Source organism: Phocoena sinus, chromosome 6 (genome assembly GCF_008692025.1).
Source record: "Phocoena sinus isolate mPhoSin1 chromosome 6, mPhoSin1.pri, whole genome shotgun sequence".
Classification (NCBI taxonomy): Eukaryota; Metazoa; Chordata; class Mammalia; order Artiodactyla; family Phocoenidae; genus Phocoena; species Phocoena sinus.
In genome coordinates this window covers 37032571-37056510 of record NC_045768.1, presented here as the reverse complement: position 1 = coordinate 37056510, position 23940 = coordinate 37032571, and the positions used below count along the sequence as shown (strand labels likewise).

General features: G+C 52.9%; 5 protein-coding genes across 12 annotated transcripts in view; 2 read left to right on the top strand and 3 right to left on the bottom strand.

Annotated features, from left to right (window-relative positions):
• TLN1 (talin 1) overlaps positions 1 to 2012 on the bottom strand; it is a 34934-nt gene extending 32922 nt beyond the window's left edge. The window contains exon 1 of one of the 2 annotated variants that reach the window (XM_032634591.1): positions 1701 to 2012. The gene's annotated coding sequence lies outside the window, so the exon portion shown is untranslated. The remainder of the gene's footprint in view (positions 1 to 1700) is intronic. The other variant, XM_032634592.1, reaches the window with a different exon arrangement.
• Positions 102 to 6194, top strand: CREB3 (cAMP responsive element binding protein 3). 3 transcript variants are annotated; one of them, XM_032634603.1, is made up of 11 exons: positions 102 to 184; positions 1594 to 2188; positions 2400 to 2537; positions 2643 to 2790; positions 2867 to 2934; positions 3043 to 3141; positions 4325 to 4431; positions 4542 to 4610; positions 5257 to 5341; positions 5439 to 5523; positions 5602 to 6194. In XM_032634603.1, the coding sequence occupies exons 3-11, from the start codon at positions 2400 to 2402 to the stop codon at positions 5916 to 5918; spliced, it is 1116 nt and encodes a 371-aa protein (XP_032490494.1). In that variant the 5' UTR covers positions 102 to 184; positions 1594 to 2188; the 3' UTR covers positions 5919 to 6194. The 3 variants fall into 3 exon arrangements, with proteins under 3 accessions (XP_032490494.1, XP_032490493.1, XP_032490492.1); XM_032634602.1 differs by lacking the exon at positions 102 to 184 and having other exon boundaries at positions 2053 to 2192; positions 5602 to 6192; XM_032634601.1 differs by lacking the exon at positions 102 to 184 and having other exon boundaries at positions 2184 to 2304.
• GBA2 (glucosylceramidase beta 2) lies at positions 6054 to 17185 on the bottom strand. 3 transcript variants are annotated; one of them, XM_032634594.1, is made up of 17 exons: positions 16301 to 17185; positions 13098 to 13189; positions 12690 to 12805; positions 10626 to 10844; positions 10080 to 10319; positions 9752 to 9854; positions 9440 to 9593; positions 9224 to 9349; positions 8852 to 9024; positions 8510 to 8614; positions 8193 to 8300; positions 7941 to 8092; positions 7712 to 7818; positions 7422 to 7564; positions 7227 to 7342; positions 6936 to 7127; positions 6054 to 6640 (listed from the first exon to the last, which is right to left on the bottom strand). In XM_032634594.1, the coding sequence occupies exons 1-17, from the start codon at positions 16633 to 16635 to the stop codon at positions 6353 to 6355; spliced, it is 2769 nt and encodes a 922-aa protein (XP_032490485.1). In that variant the 5' UTR covers positions 16636 to 17185; the 3' UTR covers positions 6054 to 6352. The 3 variants fall into 3 exon arrangements, with proteins under 3 accessions (XP_032490485.1, XP_032490488.1, XP_032490487.1); XM_032634597.1 differs by lacking the exon at positions 12690 to 12805 and having other exon boundaries at positions 16301 to 16351; XM_032634596.1 differs by lacking the exon at positions 6054 to 6640 and having other exon boundaries at positions 6935 to 7067; positions 7194 to 7342; positions 16301 to 16786.
• On the top strand, positions 16977 to 22937 carry RGP1 (RGP1 homolog, RAB6A GEF complex partner 1). Of its 3 annotated transcripts, none has more exons than XM_032634600.1 (9): positions 16977 to 17147; positions 17711 to 17845; positions 18225 to 18361; positions 18651 to 18734; positions 18836 to 18985; positions 19260 to 19406; positions 19616 to 19743; positions 19951 to 20140; positions 20648 to 22937. In XM_032634600.1, exons 2-9 carry the CDS (start codon positions 17730 to 17732, stop codon positions 20869 to 20871), a joined length of 1176 nt encoding a protein of 391 aa, XP_032490491.1. In that variant the 5' UTR covers positions 16977 to 17147; positions 17711 to 17729; the 3' UTR covers positions 20872 to 22937. The 3 variants fall into 3 exon arrangements, with proteins under 3 accessions (XP_032490491.1, XP_032490490.1, XP_032490489.1); XM_032634599.1 differs by lacking the exon at positions 16977 to 17147 and adding an exon at positions 17256 to 17363; XM_032634598.1 differs by lacking the exon at positions 16977 to 17147 and adding an exon at positions 17317 to 17465.
• MSMP (microseminoprotein, prostate associated) lies at positions 20986 to 22221 on the bottom strand. The gene is made up of 3 exons (XM_032634605.1): positions 21944 to 22221; positions 21650 to 21758; positions 20986 to 21276 (listed from the first exon to the last, which is right to left on the bottom strand). Exons 1-3 carry the CDS (start codon positions 22071 to 22073, stop codon positions 21096 to 21098), a joined length of 420 nt encoding a protein of 139 aa, XP_032490496.1. The 5' UTR covers positions 22074 to 22221; the 3' UTR covers positions 20986 to 21095.
• Positions 22938 to 23940: the final 1003 nt, after the last annotated feature.

Sequence of the window (23940 nt, the reverse complement as noted above, 5' to 3'; positions counted from 1 at the left end):
CAAGATCCAGTTTCCTCTTTGGGTCTCATTTCCTCTTTTCTCTTGGGGCAGTGGGGGAAGGGGAACTATAACTAGACCAAGAAATTAAGGAGGCTTAGAATCAGGGAATGGCACATAGCAGGGACCGTAAAGACCTGGCAGTAGTGTTGGACTGGTGGTGGGGTATTCAGCAGATGACCAGGAGGTATGCACTTGAATGAGTGGGTGAAAATGGTGGGAGAGTGCTTTAAAATGATGGGAAAGCTCAGATTTGCATGAGAGAAGGATGTGCGGATTCAGGGGTGGGAAGGGAGGCAGAATTGACACTGAGAATGGATGGTAAGGTGAACAACACGGGAGCATTAAAGGCAAGGGAAGTATTCTGTAAGTGGGTAGGCCTGAAGGGTGTGAAATGCAGGGCCAGGGAGGAGAGTTGGAGGGGAAGGTTTAATATCCAGGGAATGAGGGAAGACGGAGGCAGTAGGGCTGAACTTTCAGAGGATTAAGCCATCCCCTTCTCCCATGGGAGCAGTTTCCTTGGTCTGCTTCCCCCTTAATCACCATCCCGTCTCCCCTAGGCAGTCCCCCACGTGTTACTAAGCCTTGTATACCTCCTGAGTCTCTAACCCTTTCGCATCTCCTATCTTTTAAACAGCATGGTCCAGGAACCCCTGCCCCTCAACTGTGGTGGTCACAGCAAGAGCCCTAGGCTTAGACAGTAGAATGAAGCTGGAATCCCAGATGCTTGCAATTCTAGCTGAAGCCCAGAACCCTTGCCTGAAATTAGTTTGTCATTTCTCTGGGCCAAAGAAGCCCCTGTGACTACAGAGGCATAAGAGCCCTCCCCGCAAAACAAGGGCATCTACTTACTGCCAATCTCTTAAATTTACCTGCCCGAGGTCAACCACCCTGACCTCAACTACAACACCGAGAACTGCCCGAGATTCCTAACATTAACCCTGACCCTAATTTGTCTCCTGATTCCCAGTACTGGCTTTGACACTCATCCCTTTCTTAGCACACACCTGAATCCAATCCCTGATCCCTAATTTTGATCAAATTTTTACCTTTAGCACCAAATCCCGACCTTAACCCTAAATCTTGACCCCTAAACCTAAAGCTCATTTGACACTTGATTCCTGATTCACCCCTTCCGTTTATCCCTAATACTGACTATGCCAACCTTCTCTAATCCCTAAAACTGGACTTCTAACCTAGTTCCTGTTGGTGACCCTTAACCTGACCCTGAACTCTAACTTTGACTTATGTTGGCCATCCTAGAAAACAAAATAATGCTCTTAATCCAAACTTCACCTACACAAAACGCACCTGACTCACACTAATAAATCTAAATTTTAACCCCGGTTTTATAACTCCAAAAGCTAACCTTAACTCCTAAACCCAACTCCACCTAATCCGCAACTCACCCAATGTGTTCCTACTCACCCGCTATCAACTAACCTCAAAGCCGATCCCCGCCCTGCGCCACACTGCCACCCACTCCTCACCCTCCCCCAAACTCATCTGCTCCCAGGAAGGGCCTGGCTCCCGAAAAACGGCCTATTTAACTCCGAGCACAAGCGGAGATACACTGGACGCTGATCTCTCCAACAGGACCCGAAACAGACGCAGAAGAGTCAGCGGCCCCGCCCGCCCACCCGCCTCCCGGACCTGGCCTCGCAGCCCCACCCTGAAGCCCCAGCTCGCCCGGTCCTCCCTACCTGCGCTGCCCGGCTCTGTGCCCCGCCCGCTGGTCCGCTAACCCTCTCGTTCTCCGGGTGGCTCTCAGGCTCCGGCCTCGCCCTCTCTTCGACACTCTCTCGGCCACTTCCGTCCCGGGAACGTCCCCCACCCGCGGGCGGCGCCCTGGGCCCGCGCTCTATGGTCGCGGGGGCTGCAGGAAGCTGCTCTGGCTTCAGCTCTCGATGCTCGGGAGCCCGCCGACTACCGGCAGCCCCTCCCCGGCAGGAAGCGAGGGTGCGGCGCAGCCAGAGAAGGCGCCCGAACTGCGCCGGAGTTCCCTTTTAGGCTCTAATCCTTCCTTCTTCTAGCCCGGGGAGAAGGCGAGGGCGGTTCCCCAGAATGCCCGCCCCCAGGGAGTGAGGGGGCGGCAGGCAAGTACCCTCTATTTGCATAGCGCCCGGGACGTGGCGCGCACCGACGCCGCTTCCGCGTCGGGGGGAACTCCAAGTCCCGGAATGCCTCTCGGGTAGGTGCGTCACTTGTGTTGTGTTGGAAGTTGCGGGGAATCGAGTCTGGGAGGCGGGTCCGTTTTCAGAGACCCTGCTAGCACCTAGGAGGAAAACCCCGCTGAGGAACCTATAGGTGGGGTCGACTGACGGTCTGGGTCGCGCGTAGGGTTGGGGATTGGGGCCGGGTGGAGGGGTGAACTCCTGCGTTTCTGCACATCCTTTCCGTAGATGTCTCATATGGAGCTGGCGTTGGACCCGGGTGACCATGACCTGCTGGGCTTCTTGCTAGAGGAAAGCGGAGGTTTGGTGGCGGCGCCCGATGAGGCCTTGGAGGCTCCGCTGGGTTGGGAGCTGCCACTTTTTGAGGTAGGTAGGGGTCTGAGTCGGGGAGACCCGGGGCCGGTTGTGGGGTGTGTCCCTGAGGCAGTGGGAGGTGATACGTTAAAGCCTGTTAATCTGAACCCTATGCAGGCTCTGAGCAATTGGGACGTAGAGGATTTCCTGAGCTGCCTGCCGAGTCCCCCAGCATCGTTGACCGTTTTCAGCAATTCTAACCCCTGTCTTGTCCACCATGATCACACCTATTCTCTCTCACGGGAGCATGTCTCCATAGATCTAGGTAAGTCTGTAATAAGTGAAGTTTTGGGGGAGGAGAGGACTCACGGGCCTGGCTATTCATACTTTCCCTTTTTCAGCTACTGAGAGATATGGAGAAGAGGGGGCTCAGATGACTCCATTGCATGTGGAGGAGCCGGCAGAGCAGGTACTTGACTTGATTTACAGGAGGATTATTCCCCGCATTGCACGGGTTGGGGCAGGATTCCCCATTCGTTTCTGACATCCCTTTGCAACTCTGCTGCCCACCTCTCAGGAACCCCAGGAGATTGCTAGGCTAATGCTGACTGAAGAGGAGAAGAGGCTCTTGGAGAAGGAGGGGCTTACCCTGCCTGGGACGCTTCCTCTTACTAAGGTAAGACTCCCATTGGAGGAGGGTTGTGAGTCCCAAGTAGGCCAGTTCTGTTAATTTTATATCAGTAACTTGAAAAAGAACTGAGGTGAGAGATTAGCACATTTGTTGTTACCAGGAAGCTGGATGCAAGGGCAGATGGTGGTTTTGCAGGGCTTGTACAAAGTTTGGTGTTCTTTTTAAGTAAAAATTCAGAATTATCAGGGTAATGTTAGTAAAGGGATTTGGAAAGTACTGTGCAAGCATGGGTCCCTGACACTTATATTTCACTGGTTTCGCACTAATCTACCTATAGCTGAATAGTAGAATTAAGTATTAGGGTTCATCAAGGCTGGATTGAGTAGTATAACAAGAATAAGTGTAAAATCCCGATTGTCAAGCAGTGAGTGGCGGCCTCACATGTACAGCATTGTGATACTGTGATGAAATCAATGTTCATTAACAGAAAGGTTAAAAGAATTTTAAGTTCTTAAAAGTACAAGTTGAGGGAATTCCCTGGCAGTCCAGTGGTTAGGATTCTGTGCTTTCACTGCTGAGGGCCAGGGTTCAATCCCTGGTCGGGGAACTAAGATTCCACAAGCTGCGAAAAAAGAAAAGGTTGAGTCAACAGTGTGATATGGCTACTAACAAAGTGAATGGAGTTTGGAAGCTGTATCGTCGGATACCAGTAAACTAACAGTGTTGCTGCTAGAAGGGCAGTAACCGTCTTGCTCTCCTTTTTACTGGCCAGAAAGCATCTTAGTGTCCAGTTTTGAGCCCCGATCTTTGACAGATATTAAGAGGATGCAGTCCATCCTGCGAAGAGCAGATAAGATGATGAGTTGTTTTTTGCCCAGTTTTTTTTAAACTCTGAAGAAATGTCAAGTGCTTTTAAATAGCTAAAGACCTTTGTTCTATTACAGCCCCAGAGATCAGGTGCTAGGTAAGTCTAATAGGTAGAAATAATAGAGGCAGATGTTGGCTCACGATAAGGAAGGTTTTTTTTAGTTAATAAAATTGTTACAGTGGCTTGGCTTATGACGGCATTAACAACTGGTCCTCAGAGGCACTCAGACAGAAGCAGAGTGCCTGTTGGTCAGGGAAGCTGTAGAAGGAATTTCCACATTGGGAAGATCGAACTCAGTTGCCTCCAAACTCTTTGGTCTAATGTTCCTCGGATGATACCCCTTTTCCTGTCTTCTCTCAGATGGAGGAACAAGTTCTGAAACGAGTGCGGAGGAAGATTCGAAACAAAAAGTCTGCTCAAGAGAGCCGCAGGAAGAAGAAGGTGTATGTGGGGCGTTTAGAGAGCAGGTATAAAAGGGAGTGGAACTCGGGGGTGGAGAGAACAGAGGTAATTGGAAGTGTTAGGTTTTTTAAGGGTGGATACAGGCCATGCCCCCACATCCCTGTTATTCCTCCAGGGTTCTGAAATACACAGCCCAGAATCTGGAGCTACAGAACAAAGTACAGCTCCTGGAGGAGGAGAATCTGTAAGCAACTCTTCGACATCAGTCCTTTCTCATCTCTCCCATTTAATACTGTCTCAGTCTTTCTCTTGCTCCACACTTGATTTCTAATTAGGCAGCTCCCACGTGTAAGGTCTGGTGCTTGGCCTTTAGTGGGTCTCTGATTCTAAGAAGCTCATAGTAGCAGGGAATAAATTTGCAAGTAACTATGGGTAAGTATCAAGAAGGAGAAAGGAGGGAATAATAAAGACCTCATGTGGCGGATGGCATTTAATAGTAGATAGGATTCTTGGGTGGAGGTGTGGGGAGCATTCTAGGCAGAGAGAACACAGCATAGTCCAGTCTGGCTGGAACCCTAACACGGGTGAGTTGGGCTGGAAGGTAGAGAACGTATAACCCCTAGTGAGGATTGTGTGCAGAGCTGATCAGGCAGTGTAGAACCACTGAAGGGGTTTGCAAAAGGAGTTTAAATCAGGGCAGAGACGTGTGTGTTTGTTTTAGTGAGGTCAGGCATTTTGTTCACAGAGAGGAAGAGATCACTTGCAAAAATAGGTACAAAAGTAAGAGAGGATCCAGTGCACAGGTGGAGGAGATGAACTTAACAGGAGGGTTTTGTTGTATGTCAGGGTGCCAGGCCAGGGGCTGCTGTCTGTCCCCTCTCTTCCTCTAGGTCCCTTTTGGATCAGCTGAGGAAACTCCAGGCCATGATGATTCAGACAGCAAACAAAGCCAGCAGCGGCAGCACCTGTGTCTTGGTGAGGATGGTGATGGAAGGAGAGATTCTTTTCTCAGGTGGCACGGATAGGGGTGCAATGCAAAGCCCTTCTTCATCTCTTTTCTCCTGTGCTCTAGGTCCTGCTGTTCTCTTTCTGTCTCCTTTTCGTACCTGTGATGTACTCATCGGACACAAGGGGGAGTCTGCCAGCTGAGCGTGGAGGTGAGATCCTTGAGGATACCATTAAGGAAGGGCTAGGGGAGAAGCCCAGCCTGCCCTGAACGGCATCTGTCTCCTCAGTGTTGTCCCGCCAGCTTCGTGCCCTCCCCAGCGAGGACCCTCCCCAGCTGGAGCTGCCTGCCCTTCAGTCAGAGGTACCAAAGGACAGCTTGGACCATGAGCTCCAGGCTCCTAGCAATTCTTGCTGCCTCTTCTATCACATGCCTCAAGCTCCTAGCGCAGAGCCTCCCCTGAAGTTGCCACTGCCTGACAGTTTCTCAGCATCCTCCTGCCCAGGTCCCATCTCTCCCCTGCATGCAAATCTCACAAGTGAGGGAGGATGGCTCCCTACCCACGGCTCCATGTCTGTTATCTTGCCGGGTAGATATTCAGGCTAGGTGTGAGGATGTGGGGGCCTCAGTCATGGTCTGCAGCCCCCAGTCTGTGTTCAGAGGAAAAGGGACGGGAGGGGGCTCGCCTCAGGTCCTGGTGCCCTGTCAGGAAGCCTGAGGACTCAAACACACCACACTTACTGGCTTTCTGGGTCTTTTATTTGTACCCATGTATGTCTGTCACCCCATGAATGGGCCTGGGGGAATCAACTGACCTCCTTGAACACTTCATGCAGTGAGGGGATGGGGTGAAGAAAGAAATAAATAAGTGATTCTGATGCATGGGTCACCCTCAACCCCTCTTTACTGGCGCGGTTGGGTGGGGAGAAGGGAGGGCATGATTGTCCTGGTGGCTCAGGGCTGCAGGAGAGTTGGGGTGGGTGTGGAGGAGGAGGAAGGGCCAGGCTGAAGGCTGGGCTGTTAGCGCCTCCTTCCACAGTTCACGAGGCGCATTCTGGGCTTGGGTTTGCCACGGCTTCCTTTGGTCCAAGTCTGGGCCTGGTGCTTAGTCCCGTGTCCTGTTTGGCGATTGGCCCAGGGGCCTTTTTATGCTGCTGCTGCTGCAGGGCCAGCTGCATGGCCCAGATGCTCAGCGGCCGCATGTAGGCCAGCGAGCGGAACACCTGCTGCTGGCAGTACGCCTCAGGCGTCTGGAAGGCCAGGCCCAGGCGCTCCCACACAGTACGGTAGCAGCCTTCAGCTGTCCGGAAGCCCTCCCAAGTCAGGCCCTGTCGGGAGAGATGGCAGTCATATTACTTGGCAACCTCTGAGTAGCTATTTCAGCTGGACAGATGGAGAGAATAGGGTCTGTGCCCTCAGGGAGTTCCCAGCCAGTGGGGGAGATAAACTTGACTCACAGGCAGAAGCCTGAAGGCAGGAGATAGAATGCATGCCAGGGAAAAGGGGGAGGCTCTCTGGATGGATAAGATGACATTGAATTAGGCTGTACAGAAGTCTGATGGCTGAGGAAGTTTGCTAGGCCAAGGTACAGATGGCAGAGAGTTGGGGAAGGGAGTGAATTACCTCTTGGATCATGGTGGCTGCCAGCCCGTAGACCACACCCACCCAGACTTCATCAGACTGGACACTGGATCTATCAGGAACACCATGGGGCTGCATTCCATTCACAGCCCCCATGGCCCCTCCTGCAAAGCCCTGGACATTGAATTCAAAGATAGTTTGGAGAGCACGGACCACATGTGGGGTAGGAAATACCTAATGGGGCAAGGGAAGAAACACAGTCTCTTAAACTTGGTTCCCACCTCCAGGAAAAACCCTTACCTTTCTCTCCGGTTCCTCCTCCTAGTCTCTCACCTCACTGTCTCCTTCTCCTAGGCCACTGGCCCTCAGGAACCACTGGCCAGCACACTGGTCAGACATGATGCTATAGGACTGAGGCTGAGAGCTGCAGTCATAGTTGTAATAGCGGCCTGGAGGAGGGGAAGGACAAAGTAAGGCTCCTTGCCTCCCCAGAGCTGCCTTAAGATTCCTTAGGATCCCCCAACTCACCATTCCACAGCAGTCTCTCATAGGCTTCTTGGCCCCGGCTAAGGATGGAAGAAAATTTATCCTGGACCTCCTGTGCCCCACACAGAGCAGCCATCTTGACCATCACAGCCACAGCTGCCAGCCACAGTCCTCCACAGTAAGCACTGATCAGAGACACAGGTTCAGGGAATTAGCCTGGCAGCTCTAGCCACTCCCATGTAGAAATAATAGGCAGTCACTTGTCCTTAAGCCCACAATCCCTTGATGCTCAGTTCCCCACCTCAGGCCCCTGGAAATCCCTACCCCCCAACCTGGGGCCTGTGGTGACCCATCCATCATAGGTTTGGTCTGCATAGCCTCCATTCTCAATGAGTCCATCTTGGTCCTTGTCAAACTTCATTTCAGACTCCATCACGGCCTAGAGAGGGACCAAGATACTGAAGACCTAGATGCTAAGAAAAGACAACAGTAGCCAGCCGGGCTCTCCCCAAACACCAGGCAGCATGCCCCTGGCATGACCACTGCACATGCATCCCTTACCAGACACACAGGCCACATGTCCCTCAGGAAGCAGTGGTCACCCGTCAGGTAATAGTCCCGATAAACCTGCAGCACAAACTTCAGGTTCAGGTCCTTCCAGTCCGCAGTATCATGGACCACATATGCATTGACCCGGAGCCATGGCTCATCATCTGGGGAGGGGAGAAAACCTGTTTCATCTGCACTGCAGGGTAGGGTAGAGGGTGCAAAAACTGAGGAAGAGAAGCTCACTTGTGGTGGAAGGACTTTTACCTGGATCCCCAACATCATGAGGCACGACGTTCCTCCTTTTCACAGGTGCTATTATCCCACTCATCAGGTACTGTTGCTGTGCCAGATCCTCCCTGAGAGTGGCCAGAGCTGGGGGAGCAGATACACAAGCGGGGGGCGCGGGGCAGGGAATGGGTAGGCTTGGGGTAGGGCACAGAACTGTGTGTGTATGACTCCAGAGGGGAACCAATAAGCAGGATCCACATTATGTTTGGGTGGAAGAGACAGTGTGAGGGACCACAAAGGTTCAGGGGCGTGGGGAGCTAAGAGGGCAGAAGAGGCACAAAAGGGACCCTCACCCATGTCATACTGCAGGCTGAGCTCGAGTTTGGGCCAGAGCATGACGAGGGCAAAGGAAGCGTAAAAGTGGACATCATATGTGTTGTACATGCGATATTCCTGGCCTGGAGGAATGAGGGAGACACACTGTTGCCAGGATTCCTGCTGCTCCTTCATACTGCCCTGCCTAGCTGCTCCTCTAGCATTGGGGGTGGGGCACTGTCACACTCCATACCTGACACTTACCCCTCATCCCAACCAGTACCCTGGGATAGGCAAAACCCATCATCCCGCCTGGGGGCAGGGCACCAACTGGCTTCATGGATATGGCCTGCCATACTGCGAACACCAGCGGCCCGTACCTTCAAGGTAGCCGAATCGACCATACTCTCGTAGGAGGGGGCGGAGCTGACACATGCTCCCCACCGTCTCCTCTCGTAGGCAGTCCTCAGGAACTTCCAGCCATACTGTGCCCCCATCAGCCAGGAAGTATAGTTCATTGAACAGCGCAGATTTGTACCAGGCAGGCAAGGATCTGGGGAGTCAGGAGGAGGGAACAGTCCAGTGAGTGTGGACCTCCCAGGAAAGGACGGATTCTGGGGTTCAGCAGAGTAGGGGTCCCAAGTGAATCCCAGCCCAACTCTGCTGATTTTGGTGGGTGGAGACTGAATCAAGGAGTCCCAGCTGAGGTGTGAGTGCCTGGGAGAAAGGCAAGAGATGGGCCCCGTTGGCACCTGTCATCCAATACCGGGCTCTGCCAAGCCGAGATCCTCTCTTCCCAGTCTGCATATCTGCACAGTGCGTAGTGGCTAAGGGTGGGTGCTGCATGACCATCTGGGCCAAAGAACCTTGTGTACCGCCTGGGGTGGAGAGAAAGGGGAGGGATGAGAATGTGGGCTCCAGCTCAGAGCCCCAGCACCATGGACCCTGTGCTCTCTCATTCCCATCACCTGTAGTAGACCTGGCCCTTTGCTCCAAACATGATTCTGGGCATGTCCCAAGCCAGTGAGAACTCCAAGCGGCACTGGCCTCGAGGTGGCAGCTTGCCCATGACACACACTGCCCCAGCGAGGCCTACTCCTTTCTGCGAGGGGAGGCTTTGGCCTGAGAGAAGCGCAAGATGAATCAGCACAGGCACCCCCTTCAGCCGCAGGGGTCCCTAACATGGGAATAAAGCCTGCTTATTACCAGGCCTCCCCCCCCTGCTCCCAAGACAGGGACAACCTCTCTTCCCACCACCTCCCTGTCAGACCCCCCATCACCAGCGAGGGAGTCCAGCTGTCCATCCTGAAGTAGATCCTGCCACACCTGCTGCCCAGTGCTGTCAGGGTCAAAGGCTGTGAGGTGGGTTACCATGGTATCTGCCTGTTAAGGGACCAAAGACTCTGTGAGGAGAAACTCCACAGGTACACTGGCTCCTGACTAACTCCCCTGAATATATTCCCGCCTCCAAGTTCCAGAGGCTAGGGTGGTGAGGGTGGGACTCAGGAGGTAAGGAAGTGAAGAGACCATGGTGGCATGGGGGGTGGGCTAGGGCCAGGCTGAGAGTAGGGGTTCAGAGGCTATGGTATGGGGCAGCCTCCTCCATACCGTGAGTCGTGCAGCCAGAGCCATCGTGTAGGGATTTGGAGGGGTTGGATGATGCAGAAGCAGCCCCTGTACAGTCTCCCCATCACGTTCCAGACAGAAGGGCTCATTCCACAACCCCCCTGGGGCATCGTCTTCACCCCCCAGTCCATTCCGCATGGAGAACATGATGGACACGTCCAGGGCTTCATCCCCTTCATTTTCCACATCCCACACAAAGACTCCTACAGGCAGGCTGCTGTCCTGGGAGCAGAAGATCAGACTCAGATGGTCCCAGCGTATCCCTTCTGGCCCCACTCCCCAGGATCAGTCCTTGGCACCGATGATCTGACTCAAATACCCGGCAATATACTCTGTCTTCCACTTGCATCTCCCCATATTGCCTGGCAGGCTGTCTGCCAGGAGACAGAAGACCAATTGGGCGGTGGTCCTGGGAAACCAGTGTGATGTTCACTCTCCACCCCCTCTTGCATAGGTCATGGAACTTCCAGGAGAGACAGATCCTGGGGAAGGGAGAGCAATGGAGGAAACACAGAAGGGGAGCCTCACCTGGTAGTCATGGGGCAAGATGGGTGTGATCTGGCGGCAGGTGAGGGTGACATTTTGGCCAGGAAGCTGATAGACAGTCCAGGCTCGGGGATACAGGGCGTGGTAGAATGCAAAGTACCCACACAGGCCCCAGTTCCAGCTCTGCAGGACACTCGGGCGCTCCACAGATAGGACTTGCTGGTACACAGTCTGCCCTTTCCGGCGCAAACACACTGTGAACTAAACCAAGAAGGTACGTGGGCTGGAAAGGGGTAACCTACAGGTACCTCAAACGAGTCTCCCTCTCCTCAGAGTAGCTCCTGCCCTGCCAGAGCCCGCAGTGGCGACCAACGCACCACAGCCTCTCTCATCCCCCAGGCCTTTCCCCCAGGCTTGGAGTGACCACCGAGTCGTGCCTCCCCCATCTATCTCCCTTCACTAATGTGGTCTTAGTGCCCTAAGCCAGGCCCTCACCATCTCTGCTTTTACTCTTCTGCCTCTTCTGAAATTTGGATTTCAGACTGATCTTTCTTACAGAGAAATCAAGATATGTTAGTCTGTGTTTATAGTTTCAGTGACTCCCCGTGGCCCTCAGCCTAAAGCCTAAACTCATCTACCTGGCTTTCAAGGCCCTTCTTGATGTGGCCTCTCCCCGCCCATCAGACTCATTACCTGTTCGAGCCCTTATATTCTGCTCATATCAAATACTGTTCCTTGAGAGCACTACATTTCCTTCTCCATGCCTTTGCTCATGTTCATTCTCCATTTGGTAAAACCCCTCATCCTTCAAGGCCTAGGTCAAATGCCATCTCCTCTCCTCAAGCAGTGAGTCATTCTGCTGTGTGTCCCCCTACCCCTCTAGTCTAGCATGTTATAATGTGCTCACATTCTGACTCTGACTCCTCTGGAAGAGAGGGTTATGAGGGATTAATATCTCTTCCTTGGTTCAAAGTATGCCTGATATCTTTAATGTATATATGTCTGTTATCTTTAATGTATATATCAAATAATTTTTTTATGTTGTTGGAATAGTAGGTAATGGTTAAGACCACAGGCTTTTAACCGCAGAGAAAACTGGTTCTGAATCCCTGTGCTTCCATTTACCAACCATGTGACCTTGGGCACATTACTAAATCTCTTTGAATCTTAATTTCCTCATGTGTAAAATGGGCCTAATAATGGTACTTCCCTTGTAGGACTGTCTTTAAATATTAAATGTTATACAAAAGAGTCACAAGGCTGGAAGACATTCCCCCGGGATACCTCAGGGATGAGCCACAGAGGAAGCCTGGGCCATTGGGCAAGGCTGGTAAACCTGAACTAGGAAGGGCATTATCATTAACAGGACTCAAGGTCTGCTAGTCATTTCTCCTTTGAAGATAAGCTGAAAGCTGGAGGCCTCCCTCAGACAGGAAATAGGAACTTGGTGGACAACTCAACATGGGAGGGCACTAGAGAGATATGATGAAAGGTAGGCCACATGCCTCTGGCAATCAAAGGCCTTCATCACTCTGTGATGAAGGAACACAGGGAAAAGAAGTGAAGCTTCAGAAAAGGGAAGAAGTCTGGAGATCTATGCCTGGGAGAGGGGCTTCCCAGGCCCCCAGCCAGAGAGACCTCCAGAGGAGTGACCACCAGCAGAGAAGCTGGCCTCTGGCTGAAGCCTGGCAAATCAGGGCGAGCAGTGGGCGCTCTGTGCATCCTGTCCTCCTGTGCATTTGTAGACTGTTGGTTTGTTTTCCCTTCTGATCTTTCAACCAGGTTAAGTGATCCTGGAATTCTCTCACTCTCTGTGGCTGGCTACTGGCTCAGCTAGTGGAACTGGGGCAGCAAAGTAGGTAGGAAGCATTTACTAGAAAAATGAAGGGCACAGGGGTACCTTTTTTCTTTCAGGGAACGTGTGCTCTGAGTGTCTTGTTCCTATAGTACATCCTAGCACAGGGCTGGGCACACAGAAAGCATCCTGAAAGTACTTACTGGACTGAATCATGTACATCTCTAATTGCCACATCCTACACTAGCAAAGAGACCCTTCCTGGCCTGGGAAGTACTGCCTGGACCTCTCCTTCACCTCCTGGCTCTTACTTGATCAGCAATGACTGTTTGGTGCTGGTACATTCCAGGATTAAGCTGCCAACGACAGAACTGCCCTCTCCAGCCTCGGGTGATAGTGCCTCCCCCAATGCCACCCAAGGGACAACCTAGAGAAAGAATCAGGATGGTTAGTGGGGCATGGGAGAGGAAAATGAGCCCATTTCTCCCTTTCTAGACTATAAAGATGGATTCCTCTAAACACCATGGGGATATCAAATCGACACATTGTACATTTTAAACTTACACAATGCTATATGTTATATCTCAATAAAGCTGGGGAAAAAACCCTAGGGGATGGGTCAGTGCAACTTAAATAAGCTGAAAGCCTCTTTGCCTAGCTCTGCAGTAGGCCTGGACGCTGGGCCCTCTGTGACTGGGGAGAGCTGGAGTGAGGCTCACCATATATCTGTCTCAGGGGCACAGAGTTGATGAGGTCGATGAAAGGTGTCTTCTTCTCCACCTGGGTCTTCCGGTACCACCACTGCAAGTACCTAAGGAGCAAGGGGCAGTGTGAGTGGAGGGGCAGCAGGCGGCAGTCACCGGCCTCTCTTTGGACACCCAGCTGTGACTTCCCATTAAATGTCCCGAGGATCCATCGCCTTCACTTCCAAACCTCTCCTACTCTCAACATCTCTACAATTCAAGGTCCTCTCATCTTCCCAGTCACCCCAGGTCACAGTACGGGACTGTCTTTGTTTCTCCTCTCTACTCTCCTTAGAAGGGGCTTTCTGATCTTTTCACACCACTAACTCCAACACGACTGCTTTAATTTACTCCAGGAACTTTTGTCTGAGGTGCTGAAAGGGCCAGTTACGGTTTCCTGATTTATAATCACTCCCACCCCACATACAGGCATAGGCTGCTGCGATAACTTTCTTCTTTTTAAAATGATGATTTTCTTCCTGATTATGAAAGGTGAAAATTTGGAGAATGCACTAGGTGGAAGGTGAAAAAAATCCCACCCATATACAGCCAGTGTTTACATTTTGGGGCATTTCCTTTTAAGTCTTTTTCTTTTTTTTTTCCTTTTTCTTTTAAGTTCAGCATTTAAACTGTAAGCTTTCTAATTTTGCTCTCTCATAATATCCCAGTAAAGCGTTCTAAAAACCCCAACATTTTCCTGGTCTTATCACAGCTCTGTATCCAATAGGCAAAAGATTCTGTTTGGGATTCAAGGCTTTGACATCTCTCTCAAGTCTATTTTCTAATCTTCCTTCCTACAAATTCCCATTCAGAGTGGGTCCTCATTAAGCAACCCCTGCCCTGCCAAACTCTCTCCCAATTCCACTCTTCTCCCTCACCAGCTAGTTTATACACATTATTCAAGCACACCACTTGTAACCATGTAATTGGGTAACCGCGCTGAGGCTTAGTTTCCTCATCTACAAAATGGGGATACCTATTGCCCTTCCTACCTCAAGGAATGGTTGGAAGGGCAAATGGCACAGCAGATAGGAAAGCCACAAAGTGGAATATCTGTGCATACACTGTCTCAACTCCCAATCAGACACTGTCCTGTTATTTTAGTGTTCCTCATGTGAGTCTGACATACTTTTAAGTTTCTTGGGGAAAGGGACAGTGACAAAGACTAGTTGATTATTACCCACAGCTTCAAGCACAGGGCAGGGCACATGGTCTGCAGTCAGTAACTATTTGCTGAATTTACAAAGAACGTTATGTACAGACAATGGGGCATAAGAGAAATGAACAGGGACAGGAGCAAGGGGAGGGAAAATCTGACTAAAGAACAGGGAGGGTACATTTTGGGGGTGAGAGGAGAGGGAGGGAAGACGAAGGATGGGATGATTGGAAGGCAGATCTTCTTTGCCAGCTTAGAGGAAACTGGACTTTGAAACTGGAGGCCACAAAGGATTGGTGAAGGGAGGGAGGGCACAGCGCGGATTAGGGCAGTGAGGGAGAAATGCAAGATATGAAGATAGGCAGAACAAAGGAGTATCAGGCGCAGAACAAGCACTCAATACATATTTACTGAATGAATGGATTCTGGCTGAAAGGGAGAGCAACCAAAATTGAGTTCTTACCGCTCTAAGGCCAAGAGAACTCTGTCTTGCTGGAGCTCCTAATCACAGTACCTACCCCCAGTTCAGCTCCCTCTCAGAGCCCACCTTTCTCTCACTCCACTTAGCTGCTGGCCATTCCTGACCTATTTGGCCTTTTCCATAATTTCAGCCCCCACTTAAGAATAATCATTCAGAATTCTTCCTTGTCTCACCCCTGCTTTCTCCTCAATGCAGGACCTCATCTCATTCCCAAACCCCTGTGTCAGTGATCCCCACCCTGTCCTGGGATGCAGAGCCAAGTCCAGGGGGCTGAGCACAGCTTCAGGCCTCTGTGATTCGGCTCATACTTAGGGACTGGGGGGTAGGATGCCTACAGATGGGTTCTTGACCTCCACGTCCCCACCACATGCACCCCAATGTGCTGTTCTCAGTACCCCAGCCCTAGATCCTATTTTGACCCAAAGCCTTTGGGGGTCAAAACTAGGCAGGGTCAATTTCAGAAGCAGCCTGGAGGGATTATTTTTGTCTGGTACAGGCCACCCAGGGGAGCTGGCAAAGGAGTCAGATACCCAGGCAGCCACAGGCCCTTCCCACTGCCTAGGGCTTGGGTTAGGTACACGGGCTCCCCACCCCAGCCCCAGAGCACTGACTGTGGAAGAGAAGGAGCCCCTATTTAAGAGGTTGCCAGGCCTGGGTTTCCCGAACTTTAAGCCTCCCTCCCCAGCTCTGTGTTTACTGTGTGGACTGACTCAGGATGACCTCTGGGTGATGCTTTCTCTTCTCACATCCACCTGCTCCTGTTAATAGGTCTTGGCCCCATCACTAGTCTTTGAACTCAGTGGGGATCTAGAGGGATCTGGAGGAGTTCTACAGCCCAGGATAAGCTCTTGGAGTGTCCGCCACCCTTGTGTGGGGGGAGACCAGGAAATGCTCTAGAAGATTATTACTAAGCTCTGGGGACACCTAAGGCAGTGCCTCTCTGGTCAAAGGTCTTTGCTTTTTATATAACGGGCCGTCTATTCCGGAATAGAGTGAACAGCACCTCTTATCGCTCTCTCCTTATGGTTGAGAGCAGGAAGGCTCTCACCCTTTCCCTGGAGCCAAAGCTTGAGGAAAGAAGCTGATGGGTGTTGGGACTATTAAATGCTGTGCCTAAAAAAGTTCAGTGAATACTCCAGCTGCTCAGGAGAATCTGGGGCTGAGAATCCCGCCCCCTCCCCAGAAAACAACATTGTATCAGTACCACAGCTGCCAGAGTATCCCTTCCTACCTTGTCACAAAGTATAGCTAATCCCAAAGAGCAATCTCTGGAAAAGAGGGTGTATGTGAGAGGGAGCCTAAATGACTACAAGGCCCAAATGCTCCTGCTCTTTCTTGCTAAAAAGACAAGTTACAGGAAGGAAGGGGGTTGCAAAGAGATGTGACCTGGTCTCACCCTCCAAAACCATGGGCTTAAGAATTACGTTGGGAATGGGGGCCACCTGACTAGGACAAGGTATCCACCTATTTCTCACCCTTTCCTGCCGCTGCTGGAACAAAGTGAGGTATAATAAGGTAGTCTAGGCAATGGGATCTACTCACCTCAAGCCCATGCCCAAATGCTTCATTAGGTTGCTTAGCGAGACATTGTTGGCATTAAAGGGTTTCCTCTTCTCTGCAAACTCGTGAGCCAGGCAGATGCGCCAGCCAAAGGGAGGCACCTGGTAGCCCTTGGCTTTACCCTCATAGGAAGCCATCAGCTGCCCAAAGTCCTGCGGATTGCTGTAGCCCTGCTCATTCTGGGGTTGACTGTCTTCAGGGTTCTGGCAGTCTGTAACCTGCACAGCCTCAGTGCCTTCAGTATTTTCAGGGCAATAAGCCTGTGGACCCCCTTTGGCACAGCTCGTCTGTTCCGAGGCTGGGACTCCGGTTCTCATATTCCCTGGATTCTGGGTCCCCACGACCTCGGTGGTCTCGGTTCCCGAGCTTTCTGGTACAAAGTATCCGGCCAGCCAAGCCCAGATGTGGGCGCGGATTGTTGTTAGGTGTTCTCTCGGAGGGCCGGCCTCTGGGGAAAGCTGAGGTGAGCTAGTGTCTCCGTGGAGCCGGGGAGCTGTTGCTGCTGCTGCGGTGGCGGCGACAGCAATAAAGCCGCCACGGTCTCCCCCTCGGTCCTCTCTCTGGGTCCTGGGCGGGAAGGATCGGGCCTCGACGTCATTGGGCCGCGGTGATTAGCTGGCCCTGCCAAAGGGCGACTGGGCCCGCGGCGAGGGGAGGAGCCCTCGGGACCAGCCCGCCAGGCACCGCCCCCGGGGCCGGCCTGGGAGCTCGCGGCAGCCCCGGCCCACTCTCTGGGCCGTGGCACCAGGCCCCCACCAGGGGTGGGCGCCGGGTCCCGCCGGCCAGTATCCGGGACGGCGTTCGCAGCCGGGTGCCAGCCCGTGGGAAGGTGACGCAGGGCACCGGGACCACTCGGGCCCCTTCCGGCCCTGCCGGCCGGGTGCTTCCGGCCGGAAGGGGCTCCGAGGGGGAAGAGGTCGGGGGGTGGGGGGGGCGAGGGAAGTCCCGCCTCTGCCGCGGCCGCAGCCACGCACTAGGTCCCGGCCCGGTGGGGCGGGCGACCGAGGGCCTCGGTGCACCGAGCCCCCAGTTTCGACCGTGCGAGGTGTCCGGGCTAGGGACGCGAGATGCCGGGCGGCCGTGGCCCTGGGCTGGGACGTGGAACCTCGAGGGAAGGGGGCGGAGGCGGCCTGGGGGTCCCGGCGGGGTAGGGGGAATATTCGGCGCTGAGCGGGGCTGGGGGCTGGGATCCAGAACGACTCCCTCTCTCTCCGCAGTGCCGAGTCAGCTGCCGCCATACCTCCCTTCCGCCTTCCCGCATCCCAAATCTGGGCGCTTCCCTCTGACACCCTGGTGCTGAACGCCCATTCCCCGGGTCCTCACCCCCAGGCTCACCTGAGACACCCCTCCGGGCCGTGGTACTGACCTCTGATACCCCTTGTTTCCTTCTAGATCCGATTCCGGAGCTGCCATGATTGAAGTGGTAGCCGAGCTGAGCAGAGGTCCTGTGTTTCTGGCAGGGGAGACGCTGGAGTGTGTGGTGACCGTCACCAACCCCCTGCCCCCCACGGCCACTTCTGCATCCAGGTGGGGATGCCGGTACTGAAGAAGGTGGTCCTTCTGGGAGGAAGCCTGGTATCTATAGTGCTGAGCCAGAGCTCAGGTTGTCCTGTGACTACAGCACCACCTTCTTGCTCATTGAGCTCTCATTGTAGGAAAGGCTATTTAACATTTAAGATGTGGGTGACATAGCCCTCCACTCTCCTCTCCTCTCTTCTCCCCCACTCCCCCTTTTACCCAGTATACTTCTCTTTGTTTAATGGTTTCTCTTTGGGGTTCTGGATTCTCTGATCCAGAGGACAGCCGCCTCACTGTGTTTGTTGGTCATCTCAGTGGTAGGAAGTTTGGGGGAGCATCTGTGAGGTCAGGAACTGCCCTCTGATGTCCTCTTTTCCTCCTCCCACAGTGAGGCTCTGGCATGGGCCAGTGCCCAAATCCACTGCCAGTTCCATGCCAGTGAGAGTCGAGTAGCACTGCCTCCCCCTGACTCCAATCAGCCAGATGTCCAGCCTGAGAGCCAGACTGTCTTTCTACCACACCGAGGTTAGAGATGGGGCATTTGCCTTTGGAGGGGGACGGAATCATTGTTACCCAAGGGTGAAATTGTCAGATTGTTCTGGTGGGTCATTATAGTCTCTGTCGCACTGGGGATGTGGAAGAGTGTAGTTATTGTTTTGGCGGCGTAAAACTGTTCCTATCTCACAACGAGAAAAGAGGAGTGGCTTGGTTTGGGTTGCCCTTTGTTGGCAGTGCTTACTGCCCCCACTTGCTGTGCTAGCCTTCTCCAGTACTAGACAATGGGGTTATTAAGTTGCAGTTTTATCTTTTCTAGGTGAGAGGGGTCAGTGTATCCTTTCCACTCCACCAAAAATCCTATTCTGTGACCTGAGGCTAGACCCTGGAGAGTCGAAGTCATGTGAGTGACTGCCCCCTGACCCCTCGATTGCCTTCTAAGGCTCCTGGAGGGAGGACCTCTCTGGCTGCTTCTGGCTGCCCTGACTACTACCTCCCAACCAGACTCCTACAGCGAAGTGCTGCCTATAGAGGGACCACCCTCCTTTCGGGGTCAGTCAGTCAAGTATGTCTACAAACTGACCATTGGCTGCCAGCGTGTCAACTCACCCATCACTTTACTCAGGGTCCCTCTGAGGGTTCTTGTGCTGACTGGTAAGTAAGGGTTCCTGGAGGGAAGGGCTGGAGGAGAGCCTCACCAAGGCAGAAATGATCCTTAGAGGGTTTGTGAGAGGGGCTGGAGGGAAGCTTCCTGGTCTTAGTGAAGGTGTGAGGGGGTTGGGGAGAGAAGGTTCTGGAGCATAGGTGAGATGTGTACCTCAGCTGTGGCGTCCCTTACCTACAGCCCTCTCAGGTTGGAGTCTAAAACCCTACCCACTACTCTTCTCTCTGTTCTCTCCCACCACCTCTCCACTCATTTTCTCTCCAGGCCTTCAAGATGTCCGCTTTCCCCAGGAGGAGGCAGTTGCCCCATCCAGTCCATTCTTGGAAGAGGATGAATGTGGCAAGAAGGACTCATGGCTCGTTGAGCTGGCTGGGGAGCGCCTCATGGCTGCCACATCCTGCCGCAGCCTCCGTGAGAAGCCCTTCACGTTGTCCCACCCCATCCTCCCCTCAGTATTCCTGTCTCAGAGATTGAGTCTCCTAGCTGCCACATTCTCCTGAGGATCCAGTGGTACCTCACCCCAGATTCTAAAGGAAAAGCCACACCTTTTGGCCTCTGGCTTCCAGCCCTAGACATTCCCCAGTGCAGACCCCAGGCTTACTGTGTCCCATTCTCCCCAGATCTGTACAACATCAGTGATGGCCGAGGAAAAGTTGGGACATTTGGCATCTTCAAATCTGTGTACAGACTTGGCGAGGACGTGGTGGGGACCTTAAACTTAGGGGAAGGAACTGTAGCTTGTTTGCAGGTGAGAAAGGAGAGGGACTTTGGGGGAACTGGGTCTGAAGGTCTGGGTGGAAAGAGAGGGCCTGCATAAAGAGGGGTGGCAGGTAGAAATGGGCAGTGAGGTCACCCAGGATCCCTCTGGTAAAACAGCGTGAGGTTGGGCTGCCCTCCCACCCGGAGTCAGCGCATCCCAGCGCCTGCCAGCACGCACTTCTCTTCTTGCTCCCAGTTTTCAGTGAGCTTACAGACGGAGGAGCGTGTGCAGCCTGAGTACCAGCGGCGCCGCGGGACAGGGGGTGCCCCCTCTGTGTCTCATGTCACTCATGCCCGGCACCAGGAGTCCTGCCTACATACAACCAGAACGAGCTTCTCCCTCCCCATCCCTCTCAGCTCCACACCAGGCTTCTGCACAGCCGTTGGTGAGACCCTGACTATTACCGGGGGTGGGGGGGCACGGTAAGATGCTGCGCTTAGGTAGCGTATAATGAATCCTGATTCCTAACACACTCCCAGACATACCCATATCCAGTCTGTGACCCTCAACACTTTCTCAGACCTTCAGCCTGTTTCCTGGGTGCACTGACCCCTAAATTCTTAACAGCTTTGCACATCTTCACTCCCCCTACCCACTGGGACCCTGTGATGCACTGATCTCTGACTCGCCATTGCATTTACTTCAAGCTACGAAGTCTTGACTGTCTCACACTTGGGTTATTAGGTAGTTGATGCCATCATCCTTACTGTCACGGTTCCAGTTTACACACTAGATTTCTTCAGCCAAACTCTCGATCCTAGCTCCCTGACCCACACCTCCCCGCTCTTCCTGAATACAGGTTTGGTTTTTTTTTCTCATTTGCTAACCACATCCTGTCATTGGGTTTTACTCCTGGCTTCTAATGCTTCTACCTTTATCTTTTTTCCCACAGTATCCCTTAAGTGGCGTTTGCATTTTGAATTTGTAACATCCCGAGAACCAGGTTTGGTGCTCCTCCCTCCCATGGAACAGCCCGAGCCTGTCACCTGGACAGGGCCTGAGCAAGTGCCTGTGGACACCTTCAGCTGGGACCTCCCCATCAAGGTGCTGCCTACAAGCCCTACCCTGGCCTCATATGCGGCCCCAGGCCCCAGCACCAGCACCATAACCATCTGAAACTGGCCCACGTGGCACTGCTTTCTTCAGGATCCTGAGAACTCAGCACCTGGACTCTAGTAGGGCCCATTTTTTCCACCTGGGGTCCAGTGGCACAGATAATGAGAGGCAGGCTTTCAGCTGTAGCATTAATTTATTTATTCAGAATAAATGGGCAGCTTCTAGTGGTTTCCCTGGAAGTGGCAGCAGCAGTGGGCAGTCAGCAAAAGGGTGGTCGGTTGAGTTTAGCTGGAGTGGGGAGCAGGAGCCGCAGGAATAGGGGTGTTAGCTGAGCCCCACTCTGGGTCGGGCCCTCCCCCTTTGCAGGGCAGCCGGGGGTCGGATTTTTGCACCAGGGAGAACTGGCACGTTCCTGCCTCCTGACGTACCTCACACCCAGCGGGGAAGTCGATAGGATGTTGGGACCTGGGGAACCAAAGGACGGGGAAGGAGTCAGGACAGTGAAGGTCCACCTTTATCCCTGCCTCGCATCCCCCCTCCCAGCATTCCTCCCATATCTTCCCCCAGTGCCCCTGTCCCCCCTGACCGAGCTCTTGCCTGCCGTATATGGATTTTTTTCGTTTCATAGCAGGAATATTTTCCCTCCAGATCCACCCCAGCTCCCCTTACTTTGTAGCCTGAAGCCTTCTCTCTCACATTTTTGTTGGTACCTTCAGGTTCGGCCAGCTTCATACTGCTACTTTGTTCATTCTCACACCACAGCAATCTAGTCATGCCCTGGCCATCTCTCAGTCACTCACATCAGAGCCATTCTCTCTGGCCCTCAGTGGTCACTCACGTGTCACAGCAGCCCACACCGACGGGATGCAGGCAGGTGCAGTGGAAACAGTCTTTGCGGAGCCAAGACTCGCCCAGGGTGAAATATTTCCCTTCATGGTGGCAGGGCGCTAGGGAAGAGCAGGAAATGTTAGTGTGCTGGAGCGCAGGGAGTAAGTGCTGCCGCCCCCGCGTTTACCCTCTCCTGTTTCCCAGCTCGGGGGGTCTGGGTCTTCTGACACAGGATCACCCCTGAGCCCCCTTCCTCCCAGTGCCCTTTGCTCCTGTCCTTCCCTAACGCCTCACCCTGCTTTACCTTGAGCTTGGAAGTAGCACTTGCTGTGGACTCCTGGGTGCTGGAGGAGCAGAGATATCACCAAGCAGGTGATCCCCCAGCCGCCCAGGGTCCCCTTAGCCTGTCCAGCCCGTAGCATCCATAAGGCCATTCCTGCAGTACGGCCCTTTCAGACCGTTCCTGGCTTCTGTTCAGGCTACTCTGGTCTTGTCTCCTTGGCTTTTCTTTGTTTCTCTCGTCGAGTCTTAGTTTCTGTCTTTCTCCCCTGGGCTCCTGTCTCGCACCATCTCCGTGCCCTCTCACAGGCTTGGGGATGTTTATAAAGTGAGGACCCTGGCCCCCTGCTGAGTAGAGCTGGAAAAGCTGTAACTCTGTTTCCTGAGGTGAGGGCATGAAAACAAGAGGTCTAGCTTTAACAAGCTGTGAGAGCTGATTCATGCCCCACACAGCTAGGGGGAGGGAGGTGGCCATGGAAGGGGCACTGGACTGGGCACTTCCCCAGCAAGGAGGTGGGACGGGTGGGGGCTCCCAGGTGGTCCCCAGAACTCCTCCCTGGCCTGGAGAGGACGCATTCCACCATCTCCCCCCAGCCCCTGTAACACACACACACACACACACACACACACACACACACACTCTCTCTCTCTCTCTCTCTCTCTCTCTCTCTCTCTCTCACTCCAGGGGTGTGTACGCTGGGATCCCTGCCTGGACCGGAGGGAGGCATTTCCTGGGGATGGCTAATCCTGTGCCCCAGCCAAACCGAGGAGATGCAGTAGGGTGCGACAGCCAGAGGCTCCAGGAGAGCGAACGGGCACCTGGAGTGGAGAATGTTTCTCTCAGACCCTAGGGCAGGGTCTCCTTGCAGTATCCTAGAGATATGGCTGCCCCTCAGAGATTAGGGCTAGGGGGCAGGTGTCTCTTTTTTACAGGCATCCCAGAGATTATCCATTGTTCATCACCCCTAAACATACTGCAAATAAAGGTTCTCCCCATGTCTGGGGATGGTTCTTTCAAAGAAGAACATCTCTAAATGCCCTAATGGTATGGGTCACTCCAGTTTCACAGAGATACCACCCTTATCTCCTGTACATTATGGAATGAGAATCAGGAACTTATCCTCTGACATCCTTTTTTGGGTTTCCTGAAGGTTCTGGAGAACCTAAAGATGGGTGATTAAGAGTATAGGTTATAGGGCTTCCCTGGTGGCGCAGTGGTTGAGAGTCCGCCTGCCGATGCAGGGGACACGGGTTCGTGCCCTGGTCCGGGAAGATCCCACGTGCCATGGAGCGGCTGGGCCCGTGAGCCATGGCCACTGAACCTGCGTGTCCGGAGTCTGTGCTCCGCCAACAGGAGAGGCCACAACAGTGAGAGGCCCGCGTACCGCAAAAAAAAACAAAACAAAACAAAAAAAAAAAACCCACAAGAGTATAGGTTATAGAGTCAGACTCTGGATATAGATCCTGATTCTACTTAAGAGCTGTGTGACATTGGGCAAGTTAGTTCACCTCTCTAAACCTGTTTCCTTATCTGTAAATTGGGATAGCAATATTAACTCATAGAGTTGTCAAGAGGACGAAATGAGATAATGCGTGTAATGCTCCTAGTACTGTCCCTGGCACATAGCCCTCCGAAAAGAGTGACTACTGTGGCTGGTGCTAGACGTTCCTTTCTTTGAATGATGGTGAGCAGCTCTGTGTGCACAGCTGAGAGCTTCTGCTGAGGCTGCTATCTCCTGGCACAGACTTTTGCCCCTTTCACACTTAAGCTTCTTGTCATCCCTACCACTTTCAAAACCTGCCTCCAGCAACATTTTGCTTTTGGTTGGTGTATGCTTGAAATTCTAAATGTCTGCTTTGAGAAACAGTGTTGCTAATAAGCCTACTTTTCCTAGGTCAGTACCCTCACTTCTACCCTGGGAAGAGGTATCCTTTTTCCAACCTTCCAGCTAACTTTAGGACTCCTGCTTTTTCTGGTAAGGATTTTGATCCACTTCTTCCCATCCTCACTCAAGTGAACTC